The sequence below is a fragment of the Hemicordylus capensis genome, chromosome 2, assembly GCF_027244095.1.
Source record: "Hemicordylus capensis ecotype Gifberg chromosome 2, rHemCap1.1.pri, whole genome shotgun sequence".
NCBI lineage: Eukaryota > Metazoa > Chordata > Lepidosauria > Squamata > Cordylidae > Hemicordylus > Hemicordylus capensis.
Window position 1 is genome coordinate 250,386,341 of NC_069658.1, and position 25,546 is coordinate 250,411,886.

Sequence of the window (25,546 nt, forward strand, 5' to 3'; positions counted from 1 at the left end):
CATATATAGCATTATTTAAAAGTGCCCTTTTGACCAATACAGCCATCCCTCGCCAACCATGAGGGTTCTATTCTGGGAAAACCTTGGCGGTTGGCAAATTCACAGTTGACAAGCAATTGAAAAGCATTGTAAACAGGAGGTTAGGGGAATCGTGGTAGTGAAAAGACCTAAAAATAAAGGAAAAAATGACACACACCCCAAAAATCACCTGGAAGCCCTTTAAATCCCCAATGGACAGCAAGAGGAGTGAGGGGGGACCCCAGAAATCACCACCAAACCCCTGAGGGTTTGGCCACCACCACCACCACCCCAAAATTGCCAAAATAATAAAAAAAATTTAAAAATCATCAGACTGTGGATACTTGGGTCACGGTTGGCGAGACTGTCTCAGTTGCAAATATTAAAACCGCGATTGGGAACCCCGCAGTTGGCGAGGGATGAACTGTACTGATATTGGGGTATCAATAACTCCTATTGCACTCCATGTTAGCTGAAAGTACTACGCACTTATGGCACTAGGGGGTCAAAGAAACCCCACAAGATGCTGTTATAATACTGTAAGCATGGTTTATGTGCATAGATTTTCAAAAAGGCTACGACCCACCCCAATTTCAACCAAGAGTTAAAGAACTACAGTCAGGGGCGTAACGATAGGGGGAGCAGGGGGGGCACGTGCCCCAGGCGCCACTTGGCAGGGGGCGCCAAAAAGTGCCCCCACCAATCCCCTGCCTTTGCCAAAAAAAAATTTTTTTATTCGCATTTGATTTTTTTTTTTCCGTCCGCAAAGACGCAGCACTCCCCGCCCCGCCGCCCTGCCACCAGTCACGAATGCGTCGGGAGGAGGAAACGCCGCACATGCGTGTCTGGTGTCTGGCCTGGGAGGAGAGCTCACCGCCTGGCGCCTGCACGTGCGTGCACTTTGTCTTCTCTTTAATCAAGTTCTAAAACTGTGTGTGCTGCTTTCTGATAAAGTGCACCATGTGGCCACTGGGGGCAGCGAGCTGGGAGCCGCCGCTGCTACCGGAGGCGGAGGGAACCGGGTCTTTTTCCAGAGCCCTCGTGGCGGCTCCTCCTGGGAGGATTCGGTCGCCCCATCAGCAGTGGTGGTGCAAGTCCAGCAGCAGCAGCGGCGCCATCAGCAGGGCAAAGTGAGTCAAATACGATCGCAAAGAGGTGTGGAAAAGGCTGGTGCTGGAGGAGTGGATCGTGGAGCAGCTCGGGCAGCTCTACGGCTGCGAGTTAGTAGCCGCGCGGTAGCCACTGGCCGACTTCAGAGGGGTGGGGAGAGAGTTGGCTTCTTCCAGGCAGCAGCAGGCTCCCTCCACCCGGGTCCGATTGTACAGTCTGGTCCTTGCCCGAAATACAAGAGAACCCGCCCGCCCGTCGAGGCACACACCACACCCCTCACACGGCACAGTTATCCAGCGAGCGCTGAGCAAATGCAAAACACTCGCAGTTCAGATTTCCGTCTTGCTATTTTAGGCGTCTTCTAGACTCGAGCATAGGCTGAGCTCCTAGCAACCCCAGCTCGCGCTTTCTTTTAATTGTTTTCGGGGGGTTATCTTGTTCTTCGTAAATGTACTTGCTGCTCTTCGTGTCCTCAATCCGACACGAAGAGCAGCAAGTACATTTACGAAGAACAAGACAACCCCCCGAAAACAATTAAAAGAAAGCGGGAGCTGGGGTTGCTCGGAGCTCAGCCTATGCTCGAGTGATACAGAGAAGAAACTGCATGTATGAACACTGAAAAACGCCCCCCCCCCGCCACCCTATATCACAAAACATGCCAAGATCTTAAGGAGTGCCAACTTGCCTTTTAAAGGGTTTTTACAAGGCTAGGAGACTCGAGCATAGGCTGAGCTCCTAGCAACCCCAGCTCGCGCTTTCTTTTAATTGTTTTCGGGGGTTTGTCTTGTTCTTCGTAAAATGTACTTGCAGAAGAGAGGTAATTCAAACAGTTTTACTGCAGGCAGCAGACCCCTTAAAGGAGGTATTTGCATTCAAGTTTTCAGAGGAACCTTGCGCTCTGCGGTCTTATTTTTTAATTTTGAATATGAAGCGACAGAGTGAAGTTGTTCAGCAGCAGCAAGGGAAAACACTCTGGAGACTCTCAGAGCAGAGGCACGCTCCTTTAGACCAGTTGATCCGTTTCCTTCACGGGCGGGAGGAGGGGGAGTGTGGCTAAATCGTGTCCTCAATCCTCGGTCTGCATAGACCGAATTCTTTAAATAGTGCTCGTCGCTTTAAATTGCTCTTTAAGAATATGAAGAGCTCCTTGGTTGACAACTGTGTGTGTGCGAGAGAGAGGGAGAGAGAGACACACACAGACAGACAGAGAAGCCACCTCCAAATGACATTCCCAGTGCTCGGTTTCCCCATTCTTTGCCCCGTTCTCTATTCCCCCACCCCCACCCTTTATTTTCAAAGAAAGGGGGGGGGGTATCTGTGTATAGGATTTCTACCTAGCCCTGTAAAAACCCTTTAAAAGGCAAGTTGGCACTCCTTAAGATCTTGGCATGTTTTGTGATATAGGGTGGCGGGGGGGGGCATTTTTCAGTGTTCATACATGCAGTTTCTTCTCTGTATCATGTGATGCATATTACACTGTGGTTCTGCCCACCACAGCTTAGCTGAAATTGTTTGGCTGCCTGCAGAGAAGCTCTGACTTTATGTGAGGGTGATGAATGTTTCATTTGCTGTTTCTTCCTAGGTTCAAAATCTTTACCTTTTGATGCCACATACTGTTGACAGTTATAGACATTGTCTGAGCTGATTTATCTGGCTGTAATCTCTCTGTGTGATCACAAATCACAGGTTTAGGTTGCAAATAGACTTAATGGGTTTTTAAAATGTGTGGTGAACCTTGGGTTAAGTGGAGTCTCCCTGTTCTGATAATGCTGTGTACAACTGGAAGAATATAGTAACCTTGGTGTGTTTCTGTTAAGTTTGTCCAGAAACTGGTCTTATGTTACTGGATGCCTCTACAAGGAGGTAGGTTTGGCTGGGAGTGATTGGCTACATGCATTGATTTATCTGGTTGATTGGTACATGCATTATGATTGGTACATATGATTGGTATGTACATATGTACATGCATTATGATTGGTACATATGATTGGTACATGCATTAAATCCTGATCTTGTCCGTAGCCAATTGACTGCCTGAAGAAAATCGCTTCATTATAGAGGGTTTCAATTTCTTGCCCAGAATATCCATCTGGGACTGTGTAAATAAAATATCGGCGACTCAACCGGTGGTAGAAAAATGAGAGTAAAATAGGCAATTTGCTGATATCCTTTGCCTTTCCTTCCTTCCTTCCTTCCTTCTTTCTCCATACTCTTTTTTTAATCTCTACTTCACTTTCCCTCGAGTTCCTACTCCTTCCTTCCTGGGGGTATTTATTTATGTGTATTTATTTCAAGCAAGTCAGATGTATGCTGGGGGGGGGGGCGCAATTTCAGTGCTTGCCCCGGGCGCTGTTTTCCCTAGTTACGCCTCTGACTACAGTTCCCATGATTCCATGAAAGCCAGCAGGGGAGGGGTTTACTTTAAACCAGTTTCACAGGCATGTTGATGTACCTTTACAATCCCTTTGTACTACTACTACAAATATTTATAAAGCACTTTTCAATACTAGTTCTCAAATTGGTTTACGCACAAAAACAAACAAATAATAAATAAGATTGTTCTCTGTCCCAAAAGGGCTCGCAATCTAAAAACAAACATAAGGTAGACAACAGCAACAGTCACTGGAGGGATACTGTTCTGGGGCTGGATAGGGATAGTTGCTCTCCTCCTGCTAAATGTCACCATTTTAAAAGGTGCCTTGTTTCTCCAGGAAGCAACCTGATCAATATATGCTTTGAGTATTTTCTCTAAAATAGAAAAGCAGGATAAAAGTAATCGGAAGCAAGAAAGAAGAAAGACATAATTAAAGAATTAAAGCCAAAGCAAGTTAAGGTTCACGATCTTGGGCTTGCTCTCCCACCTGTCAATCGGACATTCATCTTGAAGTCTCCATCGGGAATAGCATTGGAGGGGAAGTTGCCTGAAATGTCCATAGATCTGGTGCGCCCATCTATCTCAAACAGAAAAAAGAAAGCAAAAGATTAGCTCCTTACTGCTCAATCTCACAGATCCTACAGCCCTTCCCAAGAAGTTAGGAATTCTGGATTTGCAACTGACTCTGCCCTGCATTAACACTGATTTCCATACTCCATCCTTTACCCAGAAAGACCAGGCAGGGTTCCCCTTCCAACGCCTGTGCTCTCATGCAACCAGGCAGGGGCGTAACTATAATAGGGCAAGGGGAGACAGTTGTCTGGGGGCCCACTGCCTTGGGGGGGCCCCCCAGAGGCAAGTCACATGACTGACTCCCCCAGCCGCACACCCGCCCGGGCTTCCTTCAGTTGTACTCATCCTCCGAAATTGATGTGAGTGTTAAGACCTGGAGCGACCAGAAAAGCATGTCTTTCTTTAGTTCCGTTAAATGACTTGCATCATCCACAATAATTTAAGATTTCTTTACTTCATGAGCTGAGCTTCAGTGAGGGGGGGCCCATTTTAAAATCTTGTCTCTGGGCCCACTCCAACCTTGTTACGCCCCTGCAACCAGGGGTAGCCCCCCCGCCCCCCCCGCCCCGTCCGCCATCCCCAATCTGCGGATGGGAGGACAGCATTCTTGAGGTAAAACCTCCTGCACCTGTTTGGAAACTCTGGCGTGGTTTCTGCAGCTCCACCTGCTGGCCAAATTTTGCTTTCTGTGATAATAAAAGCCTTTCAGAAGGCTTAAACTTAAGCCTTTCAGAAGGCTTAAACACTGGCTTAAATGCAGGAGAGGAGTATCCTAGAGCAAATCTTTAACCAACCCGCCAAAACTGATGCAAAAAGTGGATTTTTTTTTTACCCCAGACATAATAAGGCTAAAGACCAATGCGCAGTGAAAAACCTGACTCATGTATGGAGTGCTCCCTGATAGCTCACAGGAACTTTGATGTAAATCTGGAGGATATGTGAACGCACACCTGCCCTTCCATGGGGAAGCAAAGTAAAATTGCCATCTGGGAATGCTCCAGGAGCCTGCTTCCCATGTGACCTCCACATCAGATCATGCAGGAAAAGACAATGAGAATCTGCTGGACTGTCTGGTTGCTTGCTCTCACTTAATTGATTCACAAGTTCTTTTTAAAGCAATTTTTATTTCTTTTATTTTCCTTTCCTTTGGGCAGACATTAAGAATCTGAGCTGCACTCCACACTCCACAACCCATTCTTGGGAGTTCATTTCAGTTCCAACTGCACCTCTGATGTCCTCTTACCTTCATTATCCAAGGTGATGGTGAATTCCTCCACCTGAACAGCACCCTCTCTCTGCAAATGGAGATCAGATAAAAGAGATGTCTGTGAAGTGCAATAGGTGGGCACAGTGGGACTTGGATGGGTTTGGACCCTGGTCAGCCCTGAAACTGCTTGGGTGACTTTGGGTCAGTCACTCTCTCTGGGACAGTTCACACAACTGGATAGAAGAGGCATTGTGCCTAGTTTGGGGAGCTGGGTATGCTCCTGTTTTGTACCCACATGCTTGCAAAAAGCAAGGTCAGAGGTGAGGAGCTTGATCGTGTGTCAAGCCCCAGTTGGGTAGGACAAACACAACCGACCCAGATTCCGTCCCCAGCTTCGGAATGAGGTAGTAGGCAGGAAAATGGTCCTACCCAGCTGAGGCTTGACAGACAATTAAGCTCCTTGCCTCCATCTTTGCTTTTTTCAAGCACGTGAGTGCAAAATGGGAGTGCACCTAATTTTCGAAACTGGGTAGAACGAATCTCCTGCCTGGTTCATAGTCATGTGAACTGCCCTTCTGAGTAAGAGACTTAGCCAACCTAACATACTGGCAGAAGGACATTTGAAGCCAGGCTAGGTCCTGTCTAGGACAGGAATTTCCCATCAGCCCCTAGGATGGCTAAGCAATGAGCAAAAGGATACCGAAGAGATGGAGACATCAGAGTAGCAGTTGCACTATCATTTTATTTTTGGTGAAGCCTCTGGGGGGTGGGGGGGGAATCCCATCTCCCTGTCTCAGGCAAGAAGACAGACTGGTGGGAAGTTCCTGCGTTCTTTAGTCCCTGCAATCTTTAGTCCCTGCAAACTTTAGTCCCTGCATTCCCAGTCCCAAAGGCAGGGCCTAGCCTAGCTTGGAAGTTCCCCCAAAGTATGAAGGGAGAATTCCTACATACATGACTTGGAGTTCCTTGGAGAAAGGGTAGGGAACAAGAAGAAAGCAATAACGGTAAAAGCAGAAGGCAAGAAGTGGACAATCACTGCGACACATGAAAACACAGTGAAATATTTGTTATTTATTTAAAAGATGTATTCTCCACTTTTCTGTGAGACTATATTCAAAGCAGGTAACAAAAAGATTATATAATTCAGTTCAAAATTATGTTGGTGAAGTTAAACAGCTAAAAGAGATGCTGTGGGACCATGATGTTTAATCACCAAATGTGGAAATCTACAGGCAGATTCCTATATCAGGGTACTCAGGGGTACTATATTAGGGGTACTCAGCCTTGGGTCCCCAGATGTTCTCCCATCATTCCCAGCCACAACAGCCTTCAAGAATGATGGGAGTTGTAGTCCAAGAGCACCTGGAGACCCAAGGCTGGGAACCCCTGTCCCATAGGGAACCTTATATTCTTACACCTAAGAAGGTTCTGGGTTTAAGAGTGGGGGCAAACTTGTGAGACTTAGGAGTGGAGAAACATCCCCAGTGATGTTATGTCTTACCTCAATCCGTAGCACCTTGGTAACTTTGTCCCCAATCCACCAGTCATCATAGGCACCATAGGCAACCACTGTGATGGGGATGTTGTTTGCTGTCATGGGGACCAAAACAAAGGGGACAGGTATTGCCGACTTCCCTGGGACTTCCACCGTCAGATTCCGCCTTCGGCTTGCAGTCATGGGAGAACAGATGCCCTCCACGGGCTCCAAATACACTGAGGCCTAAGTGAGGGAAGAGGGGAGAAGAGAACGAGTAAGCAGCAGGGCTTGGTACATTACTCTTGTTTAAAATTTAACTGTAAGGCTACAACCTTTATTCAGGTTAATCAATAGATTAATCCAATTAAAGCTTTAGCTGATTAGTCATTAATCACGAACCCTGGTTTTGAGCTCTGGTTCGGTGTGGCAGGTAGGGGAGCAGGGAACGAGAGCTTTAAGAAAGAGGAGAGCAGGTCCTCACCTGCTCTCCGCTGCCCCATGCAGCTTTCTGCTGGGGCGGCATTCACCCCAAGCACCCACGCATGGCGCTAGCACACACATTGCATTTGCGCATGCACAGACACCATGTGTATGCTGGTCGTTTTCCAGACTATACCCTGCAACAGGGTCACGGCGGATCTTGGAAGTGTGCTTCCACACTTCCTGTGTTGTGGCATCGCAGTCTCTACGCTGACAGCAGGGTGCCATTCACATTTCCAATGCCTTGTTTCGAATTTAATCGCTACGATATAGTGCTATGACGTCATGTATCCGGCATAAAATGGATGCTGTTTTTTCAGGGTGTTAGTTTCCGCGAGACTGCTCCCCCTGATGTTTATGTTCGAATGCAATTTGCCTGAACGTAAGCATTTTGCTGCTGTTGAGCAGCTAACCTGGAAAGCACCCTGGCACTGTGTGTTGATACTTGGGACAAGCGCTACCCCAGCAGGAAGCTGGATGGGGCAGTGGAGAGCAGGACATGTTCCCCTCTTTCTTAAAGTTCCCACTCCCCTTGGCGCCAAACCAGTGCTTGAACCATACACACCCTTACTAGTCATTAGCAACCTATTGGAGAAGGAGTTCCAGTGTATCGACATTTCTCACCAACTATCCTATTGGGGTGGAGGTAGTTAGTGAGGGTCCCCTTACCTGTCCCTGCTGTGCCTGTACTCTATGACCCCTGCCTTGACTCCTCAGGTATTTCCTGTAGTGAGTCAGTTCTACTTCCTTTCTCCTAGGAGAGCAGATGGGAGCAGCTCTCTCTCTTCCCCTCCTATTCACTATGTAGCTCATAGTTAGGATACGTCTTTCCTATTTTGGGTGTGTTAAATGTAGCTCAATGGATCTTAAATTGTGCCTTATCCAACAGAATATTATTTTTAGAGCATATTGGACCCCTCTACACCTTAAGCGATTAAAAATGACCTCAAATAGTAATTGCTGAAGATGCAACACTCCCCATGCCAACTTAACGCATATGTTCTGGGATTGCCCCATAGTGCTAGGATTCTGGAGGGAGGTTATTATGCGTATTAATTTAGTGATGGATTCATCCCTTGCACTGAAGGATCTGAATGCAGTACTGGGGTATATTCCAACCGAGTGGGGACTAAAACCAGGTCCTAAACAATGGCTATGGAGAAGCCTACTGGTAGCCAAGAGATTAATACTGCGGCAATGGAAATCTCTCTCTCCTCCTAGGAGTGAGGAATGGGTGCATGACTTGCTCGAGTTAGCGGCACATGAAAAATGGGCCCTTATAGAAGTCAATTAACTGGATAAATGGTCAGAAATATGGGATAACTTTACTGAACTATTCTTAGAATAATTAAAACACATATACAAACAAAAAAGCAACCCAAAACACCCTTTCTGATTTACCCACATCTATTGATACAACGGTGTGTATCTCTTTCTCTTCTCCTCTTCCTCCCCTCCTGCTCCCCCAATTCTTCTCTCTCTTTCCCCCATCTCTCCTTTCTTTTCCCACCTCCTCCCAGCCAGCACAGCGTGCAAAGGCTGGCTAGAGGAGGGAAGGTTGGGCTTGGGGTTGGGGAGGGTGGGGGGAAATGGGGAAAGATGTATGCAATGCAAAATGTAAAAAAAAGCGCAAAATGTCAAAAAATATATATTTAAGGATAGGTCTTTCCTATCTCAAATGTGCTTAACCTAATGAATCTTATTTACTTTATACTGCACTACAATCTCCATGCTTGTGCTTGATTAACTGCAACAATAAGGCTCTGTACTACCTCGTAACTGGTGTGGGCAGCTTCCTCTTGGGCGCTTTCCAGACTAGCTGCTCATCATCAGCAACATGCCTCCATTTGGGCAAGTTGCATACTGGCAGTCAACAGAAGGGGGAGCAGTCTCATAGCAACGAACAACCCAAAAAAACAGCAACTTTTCCACTCTGGATAAGCGATGTCCTTGCTCCATAGCACAGCGATTAAATGCGCAACAAGGCATTGGAAATGTGGATGGTACCCTGCTGTCCACGTAGGGACTGCGGTGTCACGACACAGGAAGTGTGGAAGCACACTTCCGAGATTCGTGCTGACCCCGTTGTAGGGTCTAGTCTGGAAAGTGCCCTGGCGATTTGCTAAACAATCACAAATCACAACACAACCAGAACCAATTTTCACTAGTAAGGGCAAAGCATAAGAAGCCTGCACACTGAAGACTGTTCTAGGCTGGAGAGAAACATTAGAGGTTCTTTGTTTTTGTTTTTAGAGAGTTTGAAAGAGGGATCACTGCTCTCTGATGTGTACAGACCTTCCACTTTTGCCTCTGATAAAAAGGTTTTGAAGGTTCTCTTGGTCGCAAAAATCTGAAAACGCCATTTGAGCAGAGTGGGGTGGAGGAACAACAGAATGGGAAACGAAATGTATCTGACACCACCTCCAGCTTTTTAGATTGTGAGCCCTTTTGGAACAGAACCATTTTCACACTCCTTTACCTATGCAAATCACTTTGAGAGCTTTATTTTGAAGAGCAGTATATAAATATGTTATACTAATATTATTAATAATAATAGAGCACCAACAAAAACAAGTTCCTTCAAAAATATTGTTTCCCATCTTTAGTCTCTTTGTTGTACAGCAGGGGTGGGCATTAGGTAGCTTGGGAGCTACTGGTCTGAAGTAGCTCTCCAAACGTTTGGGCTTCCCTTCTCCCACCCATCCATTACAGCCAATACTACAAAACTGAGTGGGGGCATGGCCATGCCATTTTAAATCTTTTTGACTTTGGCCGCTCAGTAGGTTTGCCATCATCCCACGGCCCAAATAAGGGACACGACGAGGCAGGGACTGTGTGGAAGTAGTCGGAAGCTTGAATTTGTGCTTTTACCACAATTTGAACTCTTGTACCTAAAGTGAGAATCATGCCCCTAATAAGCCTCTTGCAGAGAAAGCCTCACCTCCTTCCTCTGACATAGCACAGCCTTTCCCATTCCTGTTACTGAAGCCAAGGCCAAAAGAGGTTGCTGCCTTCTCTGAGGCTCGAACTCAGGACCGTCAGATTATGAGACTGACGTGCTGCCTACTGTGCCAAGAAGGCTGGTGCAAAGAAAGGTGCAGGGACCCTTCCCATGGCAATCCTCCTGATGTTCTGATAGAAACCCAGGCGAGCACTTCTGCTTCCTGAGTGTGGGGAGGGACTAGTGGGGGAAAATATGTATCCCTGGCCAGGAATTGAACCCAGGCTGCAGCAGTGAGAGCACTGCATCCTAACCACTAGACCAGCAGGGACAAGGCTGAGGAGGGGGCCGCTGCCAACTGGTTTCTCTATGAATTGCTTTCTTCATCTTGCCACTGAAGCCAGAGACCAAACAAGTTGCTGCCTTCTTTGTGGCTCAGACTCAGGACACTCAGAGTCTGATGCTCTGCCATGTAGTTCTGTGCTGCACTCTCTCCTTTCTTTTGTGGGCATCACAACCCCTCATCTGTTAGTCCTCACAGTGTGTTGAGGGGACTAAATCACACCCCTCCAGAAAGGTACAGCCACATCCTCCCCATCTCACTCTTCCTTGTGGATCTGTTCTTACTGTTGAGAAGTAGCTTGTGTTCAACCAAAATCTACCCTCATGCTAAACACTTCAGATACTGTCCTGCGCACTGGGTTAATAGATAACAAGTCTTTGTTTTAGTTGACAGGCCTTCAGTCTAGTCTTCTAAAATGGCATATGCACGCGTGTCAGCCACTTGCATGGCAACGCTGAATGGGGCTGCAAGAAGGAACGCTGCAGCCCTGAACCAACACTTTTGGGGAGAGCGCCAGCAGGTGAAAAGTGGTGGGGCAGGGGCTGGCACGTAGGCAGTGCCTTCCCTGCCCCTTAAAGTAACCCACCCCGCCCTCCAAACCGATTCGAAAGCCGGTCAATGGAACCGGTTTGGTGCTCCAGAAAACGAGTGATGGACCGGTTCTGCGCACATCCCTACAGTAGAGGTGGGGCCTGTACACCAGTAACTCCCCTCCAACAAAAGGATTCCCTGACCGGGAATTGAACCCGGGCCGTGGCGGTGAAAGCGCCAAATCCTGACCACTAGACCACCAGGGAAAGGTGTATGCAGGTGCCTGGGCTGTCACAACCATTTTCCCAATAGTCTTCACACTGTAGTGGGAATATTACTTTCCCCTGAAGGTACAGCCCTTCTCGCAAAGAATTGTCAGGGATTTCAAGCCTGGTTGTCTTGCACCCAAACTGAAAAATCATGCTCCTGCACCAGTGTTTCCCTGGGCTGAATTAACATAGTAGCAAATGTAGCATTTGCTATGGGCCCCGCGTTTTCTAGGGCCCCGCACACCTGGCTTGAACGTCTGCCCCTTCTTTTGCTCTCTATTTAGAGCTCTCTGCTGACTCTCCTCATTGCCTGGTGCTGCCCACTCGCCTCGCTCGAGGGCATTTAAGCAAGGGCTTCCTGGCATCATGGTGTTGATTGGGTTATCTATTATGTTAAGCAGCACGGGAGGGAGCAGTAAGAACAACAATAGGAACAGATCGCTTGCAAAGGGGTCTCAAAGATAACTTAATCGCCAGGAAGTTGGTCTTTATTTGTTTAAACTGTAAAAGTTTTTAAAAACATACACAGAGAGAGTAAAAGAGAGTAAAAGAGTGAAGGCATGGGGTGGTTGGTGGGGGGTACTAGGCAAATGAAAAAATTGAATTACTTTACTATGCAAGTAAATAATTTATGTTTTAATATTTATGTGCATCTTTTTAAATTTGGGGCCCCTTCATAACATATGCTACAGGCCCCACACTAGCTTAATCCGGCTCTGGTGTTTCCCCAAACATTTTGTGCCCGAGGCATGTCACCCACCCACCCACCCATTGGGGCACACTTTTTTGTGTGAGGCAGTAAAGTTCCTGCACAATATCTAACTAATCTATTTACCTATTTGCAGTTGATTCAGACCTTTACCTTAGCTCCAAAGGTGGATTTTTAAAAAACAACAACCACCCAACCACATTTGGCACTAACACATTCCTCAATGGACCAAGAAGGAGAAGCCTGCTCCCCAGTACACAAAGGAGCAATTCAGCTGCAAACATAGGGATTTAAACCCCAGATCTTTTTCACACCCGGCCTTGAGTTCACATCTCCTCCAGAATGGAGGTATGCATTCACATATCGGCCAAATTTACCCTGAAGTCTCTGCGAGCTATGGGGAAGCACTTCACACACCATTCGGGTTTTTCAGTGCACAATAGAGTGTAGCCCGATTTATATCCAGGGTAAAAAAAAAAATCCATTTTTTGCACTGGATTTGGGAGGCAACTTCGAACTAGCAGTAAAGCCAGATCTCCGGGAGAGCTCCGTGTGCTTGGAGCTGAATATCTGAGCTGGGTACACAGCTGAGTGAAGTCTGTACCATGAGTGAAGAGTTTAAACTTCCCATGCGTTTAGAGCGAGTTTTGCTTTGCTGAGACCAAATTGCTTGCTTTGAACTCCCCATGCTTGGAGCAGACAAGGGGCAGAGCCACCATTGGGTGAACAGGTTCAAAGAACCCAGGCCGCCCCCCGCAGGGGCTGTGCCTCACAGCCCCAAACATACACACCCCACGTCTGACGTCAGACATGGGGGGCTTTATTTCACTCCCAAATGGGGCTGCGCAACACCATTTGGGACTGAAATCCGCCCACGCTGTATTGGCAGTGTGGCCGGAATGACTCTCTCTGCCTTGAAGAGGCAGGAAGAGTTGTTCTGGCCCGCGCTGCCCAAGGCACTCTTGGCTGGAGGGCAGAATTAACATGTTGGGGCCTGGGCACTTTCCAGATTACCTGCTACAAACGTAGTAAAATGCTTCAGCTTGGCAGGATTGAATTGGAAACAATCCACAGAATTGATGATGGAAAATACAGCTACTTTTTTGCAATGGACATACAATGTTATAGCACGAAATCGCAGCAATACAATCCGAAACAAGGCATCCGAAATGTGAACGGCACCCTGCTGACAGCGTAGGGACTGCTGTGTCACAACACAGGAAGTATGGAAGCACGTTTAGCAGATATGTCGTAACACAATTGTAGGGTCTAATCTGGAAAGTGCCCAGGCCTGGAGGCTATTCACACACGTGTGCAAAACCAGGCAAAGGAAGCCCAGCCCGGTTTTGTACGTGTGTGAGAACTGCCAGGATCGGGCCCAATCCCGGCAGCAAACCCGCCTGTGAAGCCACCCCTCAAAATGGGGTTAGGAGAGTGAGTGCTCTCCTGAACCCATGTTTCAGATTGTGTATCAGCCATGGCTGCTTGCAGCTACGGCTGGCACACTTGGGGACGGGGGATCCCTCGAATGCACCACGCTCTTGCACAGTGCATTTGTGGAGCTCCGGGGAGCAGGGCAATATGCAGTGGTGCTTCCCTGCACCCCAACCCCCCAATCTACCGGCAGGAGCTGGTGCTTGTTTGGGCAGGCGATCCACCCACTCAGGGAAGGGAGGACAATTGTCTGTGGGAAGGGTGAAGGTAACCTGCTCTCCCCACAGCCCTCCCTGGAGCCCTTCTCACAGATCATGAGAACAGCTCCCTAGTTTTTGTAATGTAGTGGTTATCAGATTCGCCTCACACATGAAACGTCCCCGGTTTGAAACCTGGCAGAAAAACTCCTTTTGTGGATTCTGGCTTTTTCCCATTTGCTCCCACTTGTGTGTGTGAATGGAATGTCCTCAATCAGCTTGGGCAGCCAAAGTAGCTCAGCTGGGAGAGTGTTAGACTAAAGATCTAAAGGTCCTTGGTTCAATCCCGGGCCTTGGCAGAGTATAGTGGACGTTGTTTGGGGAAGCACTTTTTGCCAGCTTGACTGCCTTTTGGGGGCTCAGAAGATTAGAGGTGACTCCTTGCAGCAGCCTTGGGGGTAAAGGGGGCAATACCTTCAAGCCAGAGCTCCTTTGCTCTGTCTGCTGAGCTATCAAAAGGTCCTAGTGTGAGCCCTTAAGAGCTTCGTGAGATCACCACAGCAGCCCACGGCACTGGAAACGAGCCTACTTGGGAAGCCCTGGGCAGACAGCTGGAGTTTCTGTAGCGTAGTGGCTATCATGTTTGCCTAACACACAAAAGGGATCGAAACTGGGCAGAAACATGGCTTTTTCTCAGCCCTGGGATCCAGAGTGTGGCCAACCCAAAAGGGCGCCTGCTCTTAAACACAAAGCCTGCCCTTAAGAAAGAAAAAAGACATGAAACATTTTGTTGTTGTTGCTTTCACTACAGTTGTATTACTGTCCCCAAAGAAAACATTAGCACCTTTCCTGTGGCGATCCTCACAACCCCGACAGTAGATGGAGCCCAGCTTAGAGCTTCTGTTGCCTTGGCCTAGAGAGAGACTAGTGGGCAAAAAACTTCCCTGGCCAAGAATCGAGCCCAGGCTGCAGCAGTGAGAGCACTGAATCCTGACCATTAGACTGCCAGGGACAAAGCTGGTATGGAAAACTCTGTAGCCTGGCTACATGGTGGATCCCTTGAAGCCACAGAGGGTAGCATAGGCAGGGCTGGCACCTGCACCTTCCCTCTGGAAAAAGGATTCCCTGACCAGGAGGTTTTTCACACATGGCTCTATGCTCCTGGATATCTGAAGAGCGAATTTACTTAGCAGCAGATTTGAGGCATTTTAATTGGAGGGATTAGATGGACCATTTGCATAGCCATCAGCACCTCCATCAAAACCTTCAGAGAAAGCAGAAGCCTCAGAGTTTTTTTTTCAAAAGCTGCTGGAAATAGAGGATTTTTTTACCACAGACATAACTTGGGCTAAGCCAGAATTTGCAGCCTCCCTTCGGAGAAAAACAAAACCCTGTCTGTCCTGGTACCTGATAGCCCCATGGAAGGTCAGATTAAATCCAGCGAATATGTGGACTGGCACACTCCAATCAGGAGTGGATTGCGGGGGTGGGGGGGTGGGGAGCCCTGTCTGGGGAGCCCAAGGCAACAGAATCCAGCCACAGCTAAAATCCATTTTTAAAAGGGAACAATACTATGTCAGTTTCACTTACCTGGATTGAGATAGGCAAGTAGTTGTACAGAACTGGGCGAAGCTCTATCTGTTCAAACCGTTTCACTGAGTAGGGCAGCCTCAGAGAGATGTGGAAATCTTGGAAGACTCTAATGCGCAGTGGCTCTGAGACACAGATCCCTGAGAATACATGAATGAATTCACAGACATCAGTGAAAAAGAGAAAGGGAAGAGAGAGAAGGCTGGATGGCTGGGTGGATGCAGCAAATGCTGCATTTCCTGTTCATGGGCCGCTACCATTGGTTGCCACCCATATGGCTGAATCAGTACCAGAAATGCTGATCACAACCCGGGACAGACTAAAGAGGATTTGAGGGCCTCCAGGGGTTGTGGAGGCCATGGACTTGGACCCCAAAGTCCAGGGGTAAGAGCGCCTCTGGGGTCAAAGGTCACAAAAGGCCAGTGATTTCCATCTGGAGTGGCTCCTCAGTCTGCACAAATCATTACTGAAGCAGCACAGTCTCACAGATTGCCCACCCACTTCCCAGCACAGCTAACAGGCAACCTCCAGAACACCAGAACTGATGAGGTGTTTGTAGAAGGTGTTTAGAAAGAAATGGAAGAAATGGATAGATGTGTTTGTGAGTCTGTATTGATTAGAAAGCAAAGGATAACTGGCTGTTTGTCAAAGGTTTGGGACTGGAGGGTTAGTGAATGTGTGTTTGGTTCATGGACAGGCAGGTAGATACAAATATAGACCCACAACAAAATGTTGCAGTATATCCCCAGTGTGCTTGTGTTAATACTTGAGCCTGTGGCTGAGCATGGTGGTAAAACAGAAGTTAGCAACAAAGATTAGACTCCCTGGTATAACTTGGGTCTTTCTTCATATGCAGGGGTGGAGCCACCACTGGGCAAACAGGTTCAAAGAACCCGGGCCGCCACCAATCAGGGGCTGCGAGCACGGCTCCAGAGGTGCGGGCGTTATTTCGGTCCCAAAAGGGGCTGCGCGGCCCCATTTGGAGCAGAAATCAGCTCGTGCTGCATTGGGCAGTGTAGCCGGAGGGACTTTCCCGGCCTTAAAGGCAAGGAGAGTCGCTCCAGCCCACACTGCCCAATGCCATGCAGGCCGATCTTCCTTCCAAACGGGGCCACACAGCCCCGTTTGGGAGGGAGACCACGTCCCCTGCGTCTGACGTCAGACACGGGGGCATGGCTAGCCGGCCCCCTGCATCTTATGTCAGACGCAGGGGGCGGGGCCAGGGGGCTGCGGCAGCCGCACACGGGCCACTGCCAGCCTCCTTACGCTCCTGTTCATATGCATTTCCCCCACTCTTGTTTTATGGGTGTTTTATGAATGGGGGCACTAATGCTCAGCTCCAGGAAACAAACACATTTTACACACCGTTCTCTTTCAGAAGCAGAAAGGCTTGTTACTGTCTTGAGTGAGTGTTCTTCAGGCTGAGAAATTTCCCACTCTTTTTGTTCGCCCTCCTTCCCCAACGTCACCACAAAAATTACATAAGCTCCGCCCACCTGCTTGTCAATTAACTGCACTCTGAGTCCAAAAAGCTCTGTCCCATTGACTTACATGGGGGCTGTCTTAGGGTTTGGGGCTCCCTTGGGGTTTTTTCCTTCAGATTTTTAAAAATACCAATATATCTGCAGGTCACCCCAAGACTGCTAGTACCTTTCACCCACCCAAAGGCGCTTATGCAAAGATAAGGATAATATTGTTTCCAGCTCTTTTGGTAACTGGTATACGATTCAGCTCACCTTTATTAGGCGACATGCTAACTGCCTGTATTTCCCAGGTGGTGATGGAATCAGGGAGCATAACCTCTTGCCTGTGGAAGACAAAAGTAGGATTTGAGTACACAGAGACAGCAGAAGCTAGTGGGCTGGGGAGAATGCCAAGGAAATAAGTATCAGAATTGACTCAGGGGATCAGGCCATAGCTCAGGGGAAGGGCATCTGTTTGAAGGTCCCAATTTCAATCCCAGTCATCTCCAGGTAGGGATGGGAAATATCCTTCTGAAACTATACTGTGCTAGATGGACCAGTGGTCCGACTTGATATAAGACTGCTTCTCATGTCAGCTGTGTAGGAATTGTCAAAGCTGAAAGGGGAAACCTTTGGATCTCTGCCTGCTATCTCATGTGGTGGGCTACATGAGATTGCTCATCAGAATGGCTCCCCCTGCTGCCTGCCTGGTGTGATTTCTCCAGTTCATAGACAAGATTAGGACTGGGATTTGAATGGTTCCTTTGCTGTCTCAACAGTATCATGGGTTTAGTATGCATGCATGCAAAGTAGAAATGCCATAATATTAGTGTCTCAACCTTCCTGGTGGTCTCTGTAAGCTCTAGGGCAGTGATTCTCAAACTTGGGTCCTCAGGTGTTATTGGACTTCAACTCCCATAATCCTCAAGCAAAGGCCACTGAGGCTGGGGATTATGGGAGTTGAAGTCCAATAACACCTGAGGACCCAAGTTTGAGAATCACTGCTCTAGGGAATTCTTTAGTCTAACATTATTAGTCAGGAAATCTGATGGTGTGAGCAGAAATCAACCAGTAGAGCCTGTTTAGCAATCTATACATAGAGGATTGATTACAACAGCCTTTCCCCTCAGACAGCCAATAAGATGCTGGTGCTTCTTTTGCCTTTATATTCCCCTTCTCTCTGCCTTGTACCTGCGAGAAAAATGGTCTCTCTAACAAAGAAAGATACTTTGATCCAAGCTCTGAACTCAGCTGGATCCATAGTCCTTTTACCTGTCAGGTGTAGATTCCCAACATTCATGAACCTGAAAGAACTCACCACCAGTTCATTATCAACCTTTCTGCAAACTCTACAAATCCATTCCTTGAACTTGTAAGTCATTTGCATGTTCTAAGAGAATAAAAATTAATGTAAAATCTTGTTGGATGTTCTGCCTGTTTGAGTTAAAGCTAGTCAGAAATAGTTTGATGTTCAGAGATAACTCCTGCTTTGCACCCTGTCTCCTGTTCTAAGGTGAGCTAAGGCCCAGGATCTGACAATGTCAACACTCCCACCACCATGCAGAAAGGAGGCAACACTAGGAAAGGATCCACTCACGTGAGAATCTGATTCACAGTGAATGTTTTCCAGAACCAGCTCTCGGGGAAGAAGCTCCGGAGTTGAATATCTACATCAAACACATCGTCTTCCTCCGCTCCGCCGCCAGCTACATGGAGAGAGGCAATCCCAGATTAAGAGGGATATTTCTCCCTTTCCCTAGTTCAATTGCTAACCTTCCCCAATCCATTATTTGCTCATGGCACAGGGCTTCCTTGTTGTAGGGGAAGGCAGCCATGCTTCTGTGCAGTTGTTACATTTTTATTACACACACACACACCCTGCAAGGAACTTGGGACAGTCTACATCAGTGAACTTCACGATTTTTCAAGTGGGGGCCGCTTTGGCAAAAAGCTTTCAGTGTGAGAGCCATGTGCTGGGGGTTCTCCTTTAAAAGAAACTGAGCCCTGTTGAGCCCCAGGGCCATCCTGGGAGGCAAGCATGGAGTGCTGGGAAGAATTCTGTGGGGAAAGGGCAGAGAAGGACTAGATCCCCAGCAAACAGTGTGGGCCTTTCAAAATAGTGCTGGGGCTTGAGAAGGCTCCATTCCTTTAAAGCAGCACTGCTGGCACTGGGCAAAGCTAGGCACTCCGTGGTGAAAATGGTGGCCTCCGCACGGTGCCAGAGGAGCTGTATGGTGCCTTCGGCTTTGGCCTCACTTGCTCCAAGGCCTTGCAGTTATTACCGGCTGACATCCAGAGTCCAGACTAACAAAGCGTTTGTGCCAAGATGCTGGGCTAGCCAGTCGCACTAAGTCTGGAGCCTGCATTTCTCAGACTAGTGTTGCACTCGTTGCAAACATCTTTGAGTTTGTGCAACAAGACTTGTGGTGCACTCCCTGTGGGGCAACCTCTTTGTCTGCTAATGTTTCAGAGAACTCTTCCACCAGAGCACAACTTCAGGACTGTGTGCAGTTACCGCAGTTTTCTGACTCATGTGCAACTTGGTCACACAAGCGCTTCATTCGTCTGGATGTCAGCCATATTAAGACGAATATACTGCTTTCCAACAAATGCAGTGAAGAGCACTGGTATACACAGAGGACCCTGCCCATCACGTTATCCTCACAACAGCCTTATAAGGTAGGTGAAGCCAAGATATGGCGACTGGTTCAGGATCACTGTGGTGACAACTGGGCAAGGGTTTGGATGGCCCCCTTTTTGCCAGATCTGGCACATGCCCACAAAGGCTCTCTACTCACTCCGGGCAAGAGAATGGGACCCCCAGGATTTGCGTCTTAGTTTGGCAGCATGTTTGCAGCAGTCAAGGAAGGCTGCACGACACTCTCCCCGGATCCGCTTGGCACGCAGCTCACAGGAGGAGCGCATGGGAATCAGCTGCATGCCATCTCGGCAGCATTTCTGAGAGACTGAGTCCGACTGGTACATGGAGACTGGGAGGAGGACAGAGAACAAATGTGAGTGGATGCATTTGTAAAGAGGGGCAGAGAGCCTGAAAGAAAGGTAGCCAGTATTAACAAATTATGTTCAGCACACGGCCAGTCTGTGTACACTATACACATGTACAGATCTCTTTACATGTACAGTTATTCACACATCAAATTCAAATCATGTACAGTAGTATACTTACGAACATAAGAAGAATCTTGCTGGATCAAGCCCAAGGCTTCTCTAGTCCAGCATCCTGTTTCCCATAATGGCCCACCAGATGCCTCTAGGAAGCCCACAAGCAAGAGATGAAGGCCTGCCCTCTCCTGCTGTTGCTCCCCTGCAACTGGTATTCAGAGGCATCTCACATTGTCTGGAAGTACCCTATAGCCATCAAGACTAGTAGCTATTTCCTACCTGTACCCTCCGTTTGAGAAGGCCTGTCCTCAGGTTCACTTCTAAAATGAACACATGTACAGTAATCCACATAAAAACATGTACGTGTGCACAGACACCTGTACACATGTACACCACAATGGTGCTTTGTGTTCCCTCTTCTATAAAGGCAGCCCAACTTCACTCTGCTCCTTTAAAAAGAATGGAAGCAGAAGAAAAGGGTGGAATAGAAGTGAAGAAGCTATTTTTTGGTAAGGATTAACAAGGAGGACAAAAAATATCCCCATCCTTGCAAAAGGGAGAAAAGACAAGGAGACAAGACAAGGAATCTGAATAGTAAGTAAGACAAGGAACCTGAATAATGACGAGGTTCCAGGAAATCTAGAGCAGCAGGGCAGCAGAAATGGGAGGGGTTTCCTCCCATAAGGCTCGTAAAGGTTTACCTCCTTTAGTCAAAAGCAAGTGGGAGGGAAAGGGCCTTTTTAAGAGACTGAGAAGATGGGGCAGGCAGGGGGCAGAACAGTCATTTGAGTTCACTTCATTCATCTCCCTCTCTGGCCGACATGTTGTGCAATGTTATGCACATGGTGGAACATAAGGTTTGGGCAGTTGCATAAGAGTGTGGCTGCAAAAGCACAAAAATTGCACAGAGCTGTGCAATAGTGCAGCCATTATACATAAGGGCTACGCTGCCACGCAGCTCCATTTCTGCAATTTTTGCACTTACGGAACAATGCTCTTGCACCATCTGTATTTGGATGGTGCCTGTCCCCCATGTGTAGGGCTCAAGGCAACCCCACCCCCTTAAAAAGGCCCAGGTGGGAGACAGTCCACTGTGGATGCCCTCCTCCACCAACAGAGAACACTTAAGGCACCCCTATTTAGAGCCTAGGAGAGGCCAACTGGTATGTTTGGATTCTGGGGCATGCCGCTCCTCTTTTCTTCACACCACTTACGCCTCTTCTGGACTTCAATTTGGAAATTCAGTTGTCGCTTCTTCCGGGTAACATCCACATTGCAGCCATGTGCTGTGGGGACAAAAGGAACAAGATGGAGTACGGCATGCAATGCGAGCCAATCATGACTCTCTGGCTGCACACCTTTCTCAGATTCCTGGTAACTCACCTTTCCGGAGCAGGCTCTGCAAGTTACCAGCACGAAGAGAGAGTCCAGCATCAGTGAAAACGCCAAGGGTATCTTCCCCACTGCCTGCTGTGCAGCCGAGGTCATAGCTTCCCATGGCTTGGAAAACCTGTTTCCCAGAAGAAAAAGAGAGTGTTGTGTGGGAAGTTGATGGGGTGATGGATAAGAGTTTACTATTATTTTGGTGTGGTTTTAGCATGCCCTATGATTGAATTTGTCCCCTTTTTAATCCACTCTCTTTTCTTTGGTATATTTTAGCCACTTCTGGAGTATTTTTGTAGGAGTGGGGTAGAAAGGTCTTAATAAATGCAAATAAATAAGAAGATTCTTCCATCTCCAAACAAGACGATTACATGGCCTCCTGTCCTAGGGTGAAGAGTGGTGGGGAAGGGAAGGGAACACAAAACCTTATTTGGATTCGACAAGATATCAAAATATTTTTTAAAAAGAATCCAAATACTGTTTACTAATGTTTTAATGCAATAATAATAGTAAAGTTATATGACTGAAAACTACCCAAACTGCATTCAATATAATTAATCAAAATCGATTTAATCCCCATGATGGGACTGGAGACAACTAGTGGAAGTAAGAATTTTTCTGATAGTAAGTACTATAGATTATCCTCAGGAGAATATACATTTAGATAGAGCTGCAGATTACAGTGTTATTATATTATGTGAGATAGTTTCCATTTTAGGTCTATTATTATGTATTGTTTATTTATTTATTTAAAATTTTTATACCCCGCCCCTCCAGTGCAATACTGCTCAGAGCGGCCTACAACAATATGATATACACAGATACAAGGAATAAAATTAAATTTTTGTTTTTAAAAAGTCAGATTAAACTAAAAGTCAGATCAAACTAAAACTGAAAATTATAATAAGCTAAAGAAGCTAAAGAAGCTACCAGATATAACAAAATAGTGATATTAAAAAGCCTCCTTAAAAAGGTGTGTTTTAAGATGTTTTTAAAAAACACTGAGGGAGGGAGCATGGCGAAGCTCTTCAGGGAGGGCGTTCCAAAGCCGAGGGGCCACAACCGAAAAGGCCCTGTCTCTAGTCCCCACCAACTGGATCTCTGTTAGTGGCGGGGTCATGAGCAGGGCCTGAGATGATGATCGGAGGGCCCTGGCAGAGTCATATGGGCGAATGCAGTCCAACAGGTACCCCGGCCCCAAGCCATGTAGGGCTTTAAAGGTCAATACGAGCACCTTGAATCTAGCCCAGAAGCGGACCGGTAGCCAATGAAAGCTGACGCAGGATGGGTGTAGTACTCGTGAAGCGACTCGTAGCCACGAGCATCCTTGCAGGGAGAGAGACAGAGAGAGAGAGCAGGCAATCAGGAGGTCAAGCTTGGCTTCCAGCTGGGTCATGGCTGCCACCGGGCTGCCATCCTCCCTCCTCAGGAGAAGGGCCATCAGGAGGGAAGTAGCGAGTAAGACAGTGGAAATTGCCACCGCAAGGGAGCCACCACGAGGCTCTCCAGCCCTAGTGAGGCTCTGCCTGGAGTGCCGACTGGAGGAGGAGTGGTGGAAGCTGCTGCTGCTTCTATGACCGCCCCCCCCAAATGATATATAGGGGAGTGGTACTATGCATAAACCGCCCCCAGCAGCCCTGGTGGGGGAGCTTAGGGCCCGCTGCCGCCACCATAGAAGAGGGCACCCACCTTCCCTTCCTTTCCCCTCCTTGAGAGTGGGCATGCCAGCAGTTCCTGTCTTTCCCTCTTCCTGGCTCCCCTCTCCACCATTGGATTTTTTAAAAAATGTTTTTAACAGGATCACTTGCTCAAGGCTGCAATGAGGAAAAGCAGTTAGATTTTTGTTTTGGAACAGGGCTATCCCCTGCTAGAGGATTTGCGCAAGGCAGCCGAGAATTTTGTTTTTTAAAAGGAAAGTTGTCATGTCACTGCCCCCCCCCAACACCGTCCACAACTCCATTGGCCCAAATGTAGCAGGAGGAGGGGCAGACAAATGTGTTTCAATGAAAATATGGACAATTCCTGCCTTGAAAACACGTTGCAGTGGACAGAAAATATGAATGGCCACCCAGCCTACAACGAACAACCCTCTACTCTCAGTTTGAAACCGTTGCACTATTCCACCACACTTTGCAACACTTTAACTGGTGCAAATCTCATAGTCTGGAAAACTCCAATCAAAACTTGATATTGCAACCAACCACACAGGAATATTTGTCTACACTTCCCCCCTTCTACTGACAGCACGATTAATTATATTGAATGCAGTTTGATTGGTGGGAGGACTCAGACTATACTGGAGAGAGGATCAGCCACATTCCCATCCCAGCCGCCCACAATATAAAGGGGCGTGGTCTCCTTTTATTGATTGACAGTTAAGGAAGTCTATGGCCTTGACCTTTTGACCATAAAGTTGGACTGGAAAACACCCACAAACTATCAGACTTCCGATTTGCTTTACAAGTTTCATTTTCAGACCTCTGATGGAAAAATCAGCTTGGAAAAAATATATACTTCTAAGGGTTTCCCCCCTTTCACATGCAATAAGACCCAGATTCTTTAAAAGCATGAACTCTTATTTCCTTCTACTTTTGAGGGGAGGAAGGGGGAAACATCTGGGTTTTTGCACTTGATCTGCGATGTCATGTTTTACTTGTGTTTTATTACTCTCATTCTATTGTAAGCTGCCTTGTGAAATTGTTGGCGAAAAGGCAGTATACTAAATATTCTAAACAACAACAACAATATAGCTAATTTGAACTCCCTTCTATGATACTAGGTAGAATACTGCACCATTGACAAAAATACTGTGAAGGTTTATTGTGGGGGCAGCCAAGCATTCTGGAAACAAAGAAAGAAGGAAGAGCCAGGGAAGGAGGTTCTGTAGAAATACCTTGCCCTGTGTAAGGCGATTCTTCCGGTTGAGGGCATAAATGGCAGCATCAACAGCAGCGAAAGACACAGAGGATTTCTCATCAGTTTCTATCGTGAACTCCACCTTGTCATGGGGTCGCAACTGATTTGTGTTTCCTGATATGCGGAGCTCTAGCTGCAGATTGAACGGGTTTAGTTAGGGGTGGTTCAAGAAATCTGGACATCCTGCACCACCCTTGAAAATGGTTTTTAAATGTTTGGCTAGTAGATCTTGCACAGCCTGCAACTCACTCTTGTCTTCCTCTTCCATCTATCACCCACCCTTCTACGTATGGTCAAGTGCACCACAAACCAAACCCTTTCCCCAAAAAAACAAAGAAGAACCTTTCTTCCTAGCACAACGGTTTTAGACGTGTGTACTTTTTTCTCCCTCTCTGAGGGAAGAAGTAGGTTTCGGATGGATTGAAGGACAGGTTTTTCCCCACACAACTAAACTAAAATGCCTGAAATGTTTTAGTAGACAGATGTAGTGCTACAAAAAATAATTTGACTCAGCATGTGGCCAGAAGATAAGACCACACTGGGAAAACACTCGCACAGGGCATCCTGGAACTTCCGGGGGACAGCTGATCCCCAATCTCTGCCACCCCTGCCAGCTCCATGACGGAGCCAGCAGTCGTGTGGGCGGCCGATCCAGCCACCGAGGGCTCCGCCGCTGATCGTCTGCAGGGAGAGTGGGCTAAGCCTGCTCTCCCTGCAGACCTCATTGAGGCGCGCCACAGCAATCGTGTGAAGCACCTCCTTGTTTCTTTAGCATCTGCTGTGCCTCCCAAGTAAACCTTTCGGTCACATATGGGATTTTAAGTACTGAATACACTTCTCTAAATTTGGTACTCCTATCTTCTTTAATTGGGAATTCATAACCCTTATTTTGCTGAATCATGACATTGAGTTGTATTTAAGAGCATGACTCAGCCACTTTTGTATAGCACTGAAGCTGATGTTTTACATCGAAACGTCTGCTATCTTGAACACCTGTTTGTTTAACATATTTGTGCATTAAAGAGGTCTCAGAAAAAGCTGGTGTGGAAAATAGCAATAGCAATAGCAATAGCACTTACATTTATATACCGCTCTATAGCTGGAAGCTCTCTAAGTGGTTTACAATGATTTAGCATATTGCCCCCCAACATTCTGGGTACTCATTTTACCGACCTCGGAAGGATGGAAGGCATATTTCATCGTTACATACCATCATGTTTTTATTAAAAAGTATGAAGTTGGTGTTTACACTGTTGCACAGGAGGGAAGCATCTTTAGCACTCTCTGGTTTCTTTGCCTTGTCACTGAACTCACAACAGGGCAAAGCAGGTGCTGAGAATCAATGCCATAATCATTTGCAAAGGATTCTGGGAAGGATTTTGCATGGAAGCAAGCTCATTTCAGGCAT

General features: G+C 47.3%; 1 protein-coding gene, 1 long non-coding RNA gene and 3 other non-coding genes across 11 annotated transcripts in view; 2 read left to right on the forward strand and 3 right to left on the reverse strand.

Moving 5' to 3' along the window:
• LOC128343034 (complement C4-like) overlaps positions 1-25,546 on the reverse strand; it is a 92,877-nt gene that overhangs the window by 40,580 nt on the left and 26,751 nt on the right. For all 7 annotated transcript variants that reach the window (XM_053291379.1, XM_053291382.1, XM_053291384.1 and 4 more), the window contains 10 exons: positions 24,116-24,271; positions 21,223-21,349; positions 21,054-21,125; positions 19,515-19,706; positions 18,314-18,422; positions 16,990-17,060; positions 15,254-15,393; positions 6,784-7,002; positions 5,319-5,370; positions 3,990-4,079 (listed from right to left, as the gene is read on the reverse strand). In XM_053291379.1, coding sequence (XP_053147354.1) covers positions 3,990-4,079; positions 5,319-5,370; positions 6,784-7,002; positions 15,254-15,393; positions 16,990-17,060; positions 18,314-18,422; positions 19,515-19,706; positions 21,054-21,125; positions 21,223-21,349; positions 24,116-24,271 — 1,228 coding nt within the window. The remainder of the gene's footprint in view (positions 1-3,989; positions 4,080-5,318; positions 5,371-6,783; positions 7,003-15,253; positions 15,394-16,989; positions 17,061-18,313; positions 18,423-19,514; positions 19,707-21,053; positions 21,126-21,222; positions 21,350-24,115; positions 24,272-25,546) is intronic.
• On the forward strand, positions 999-24,136 carry LOC128343142 (uncharacterized). The gene is made up of 3 exons (XR_008315350.1): positions 999-1,148; positions 18,230-19,395; positions 24,002-24,136. It is a non-coding gene; the product is annotated as an uncharacterized LOC128343142 (long non-coding RNA).
• Positions 10,248-10,320, reverse strand: TRNAM-CAU (transfer RNA methionine (anticodon CAU)). Its single transcript has one exon. It is a non-coding gene; the product is annotated as a tRNA-Met (tRNA).
• TRNAE-UUC (transfer RNA glutamic acid (anticodon UUC)) lies at positions 11,249-11,320 on the reverse strand. Its single transcript has one exon. It is a non-coding gene; the product is annotated as a tRNA-Glu (tRNA).
• Positions 13,950-14,022, forward strand: TRNAF-AAA (transfer RNA phenylalanine (anticodon AAA)). Its single transcript has one exon. It is a non-coding gene; the product is annotated as a tRNA-Phe (tRNA).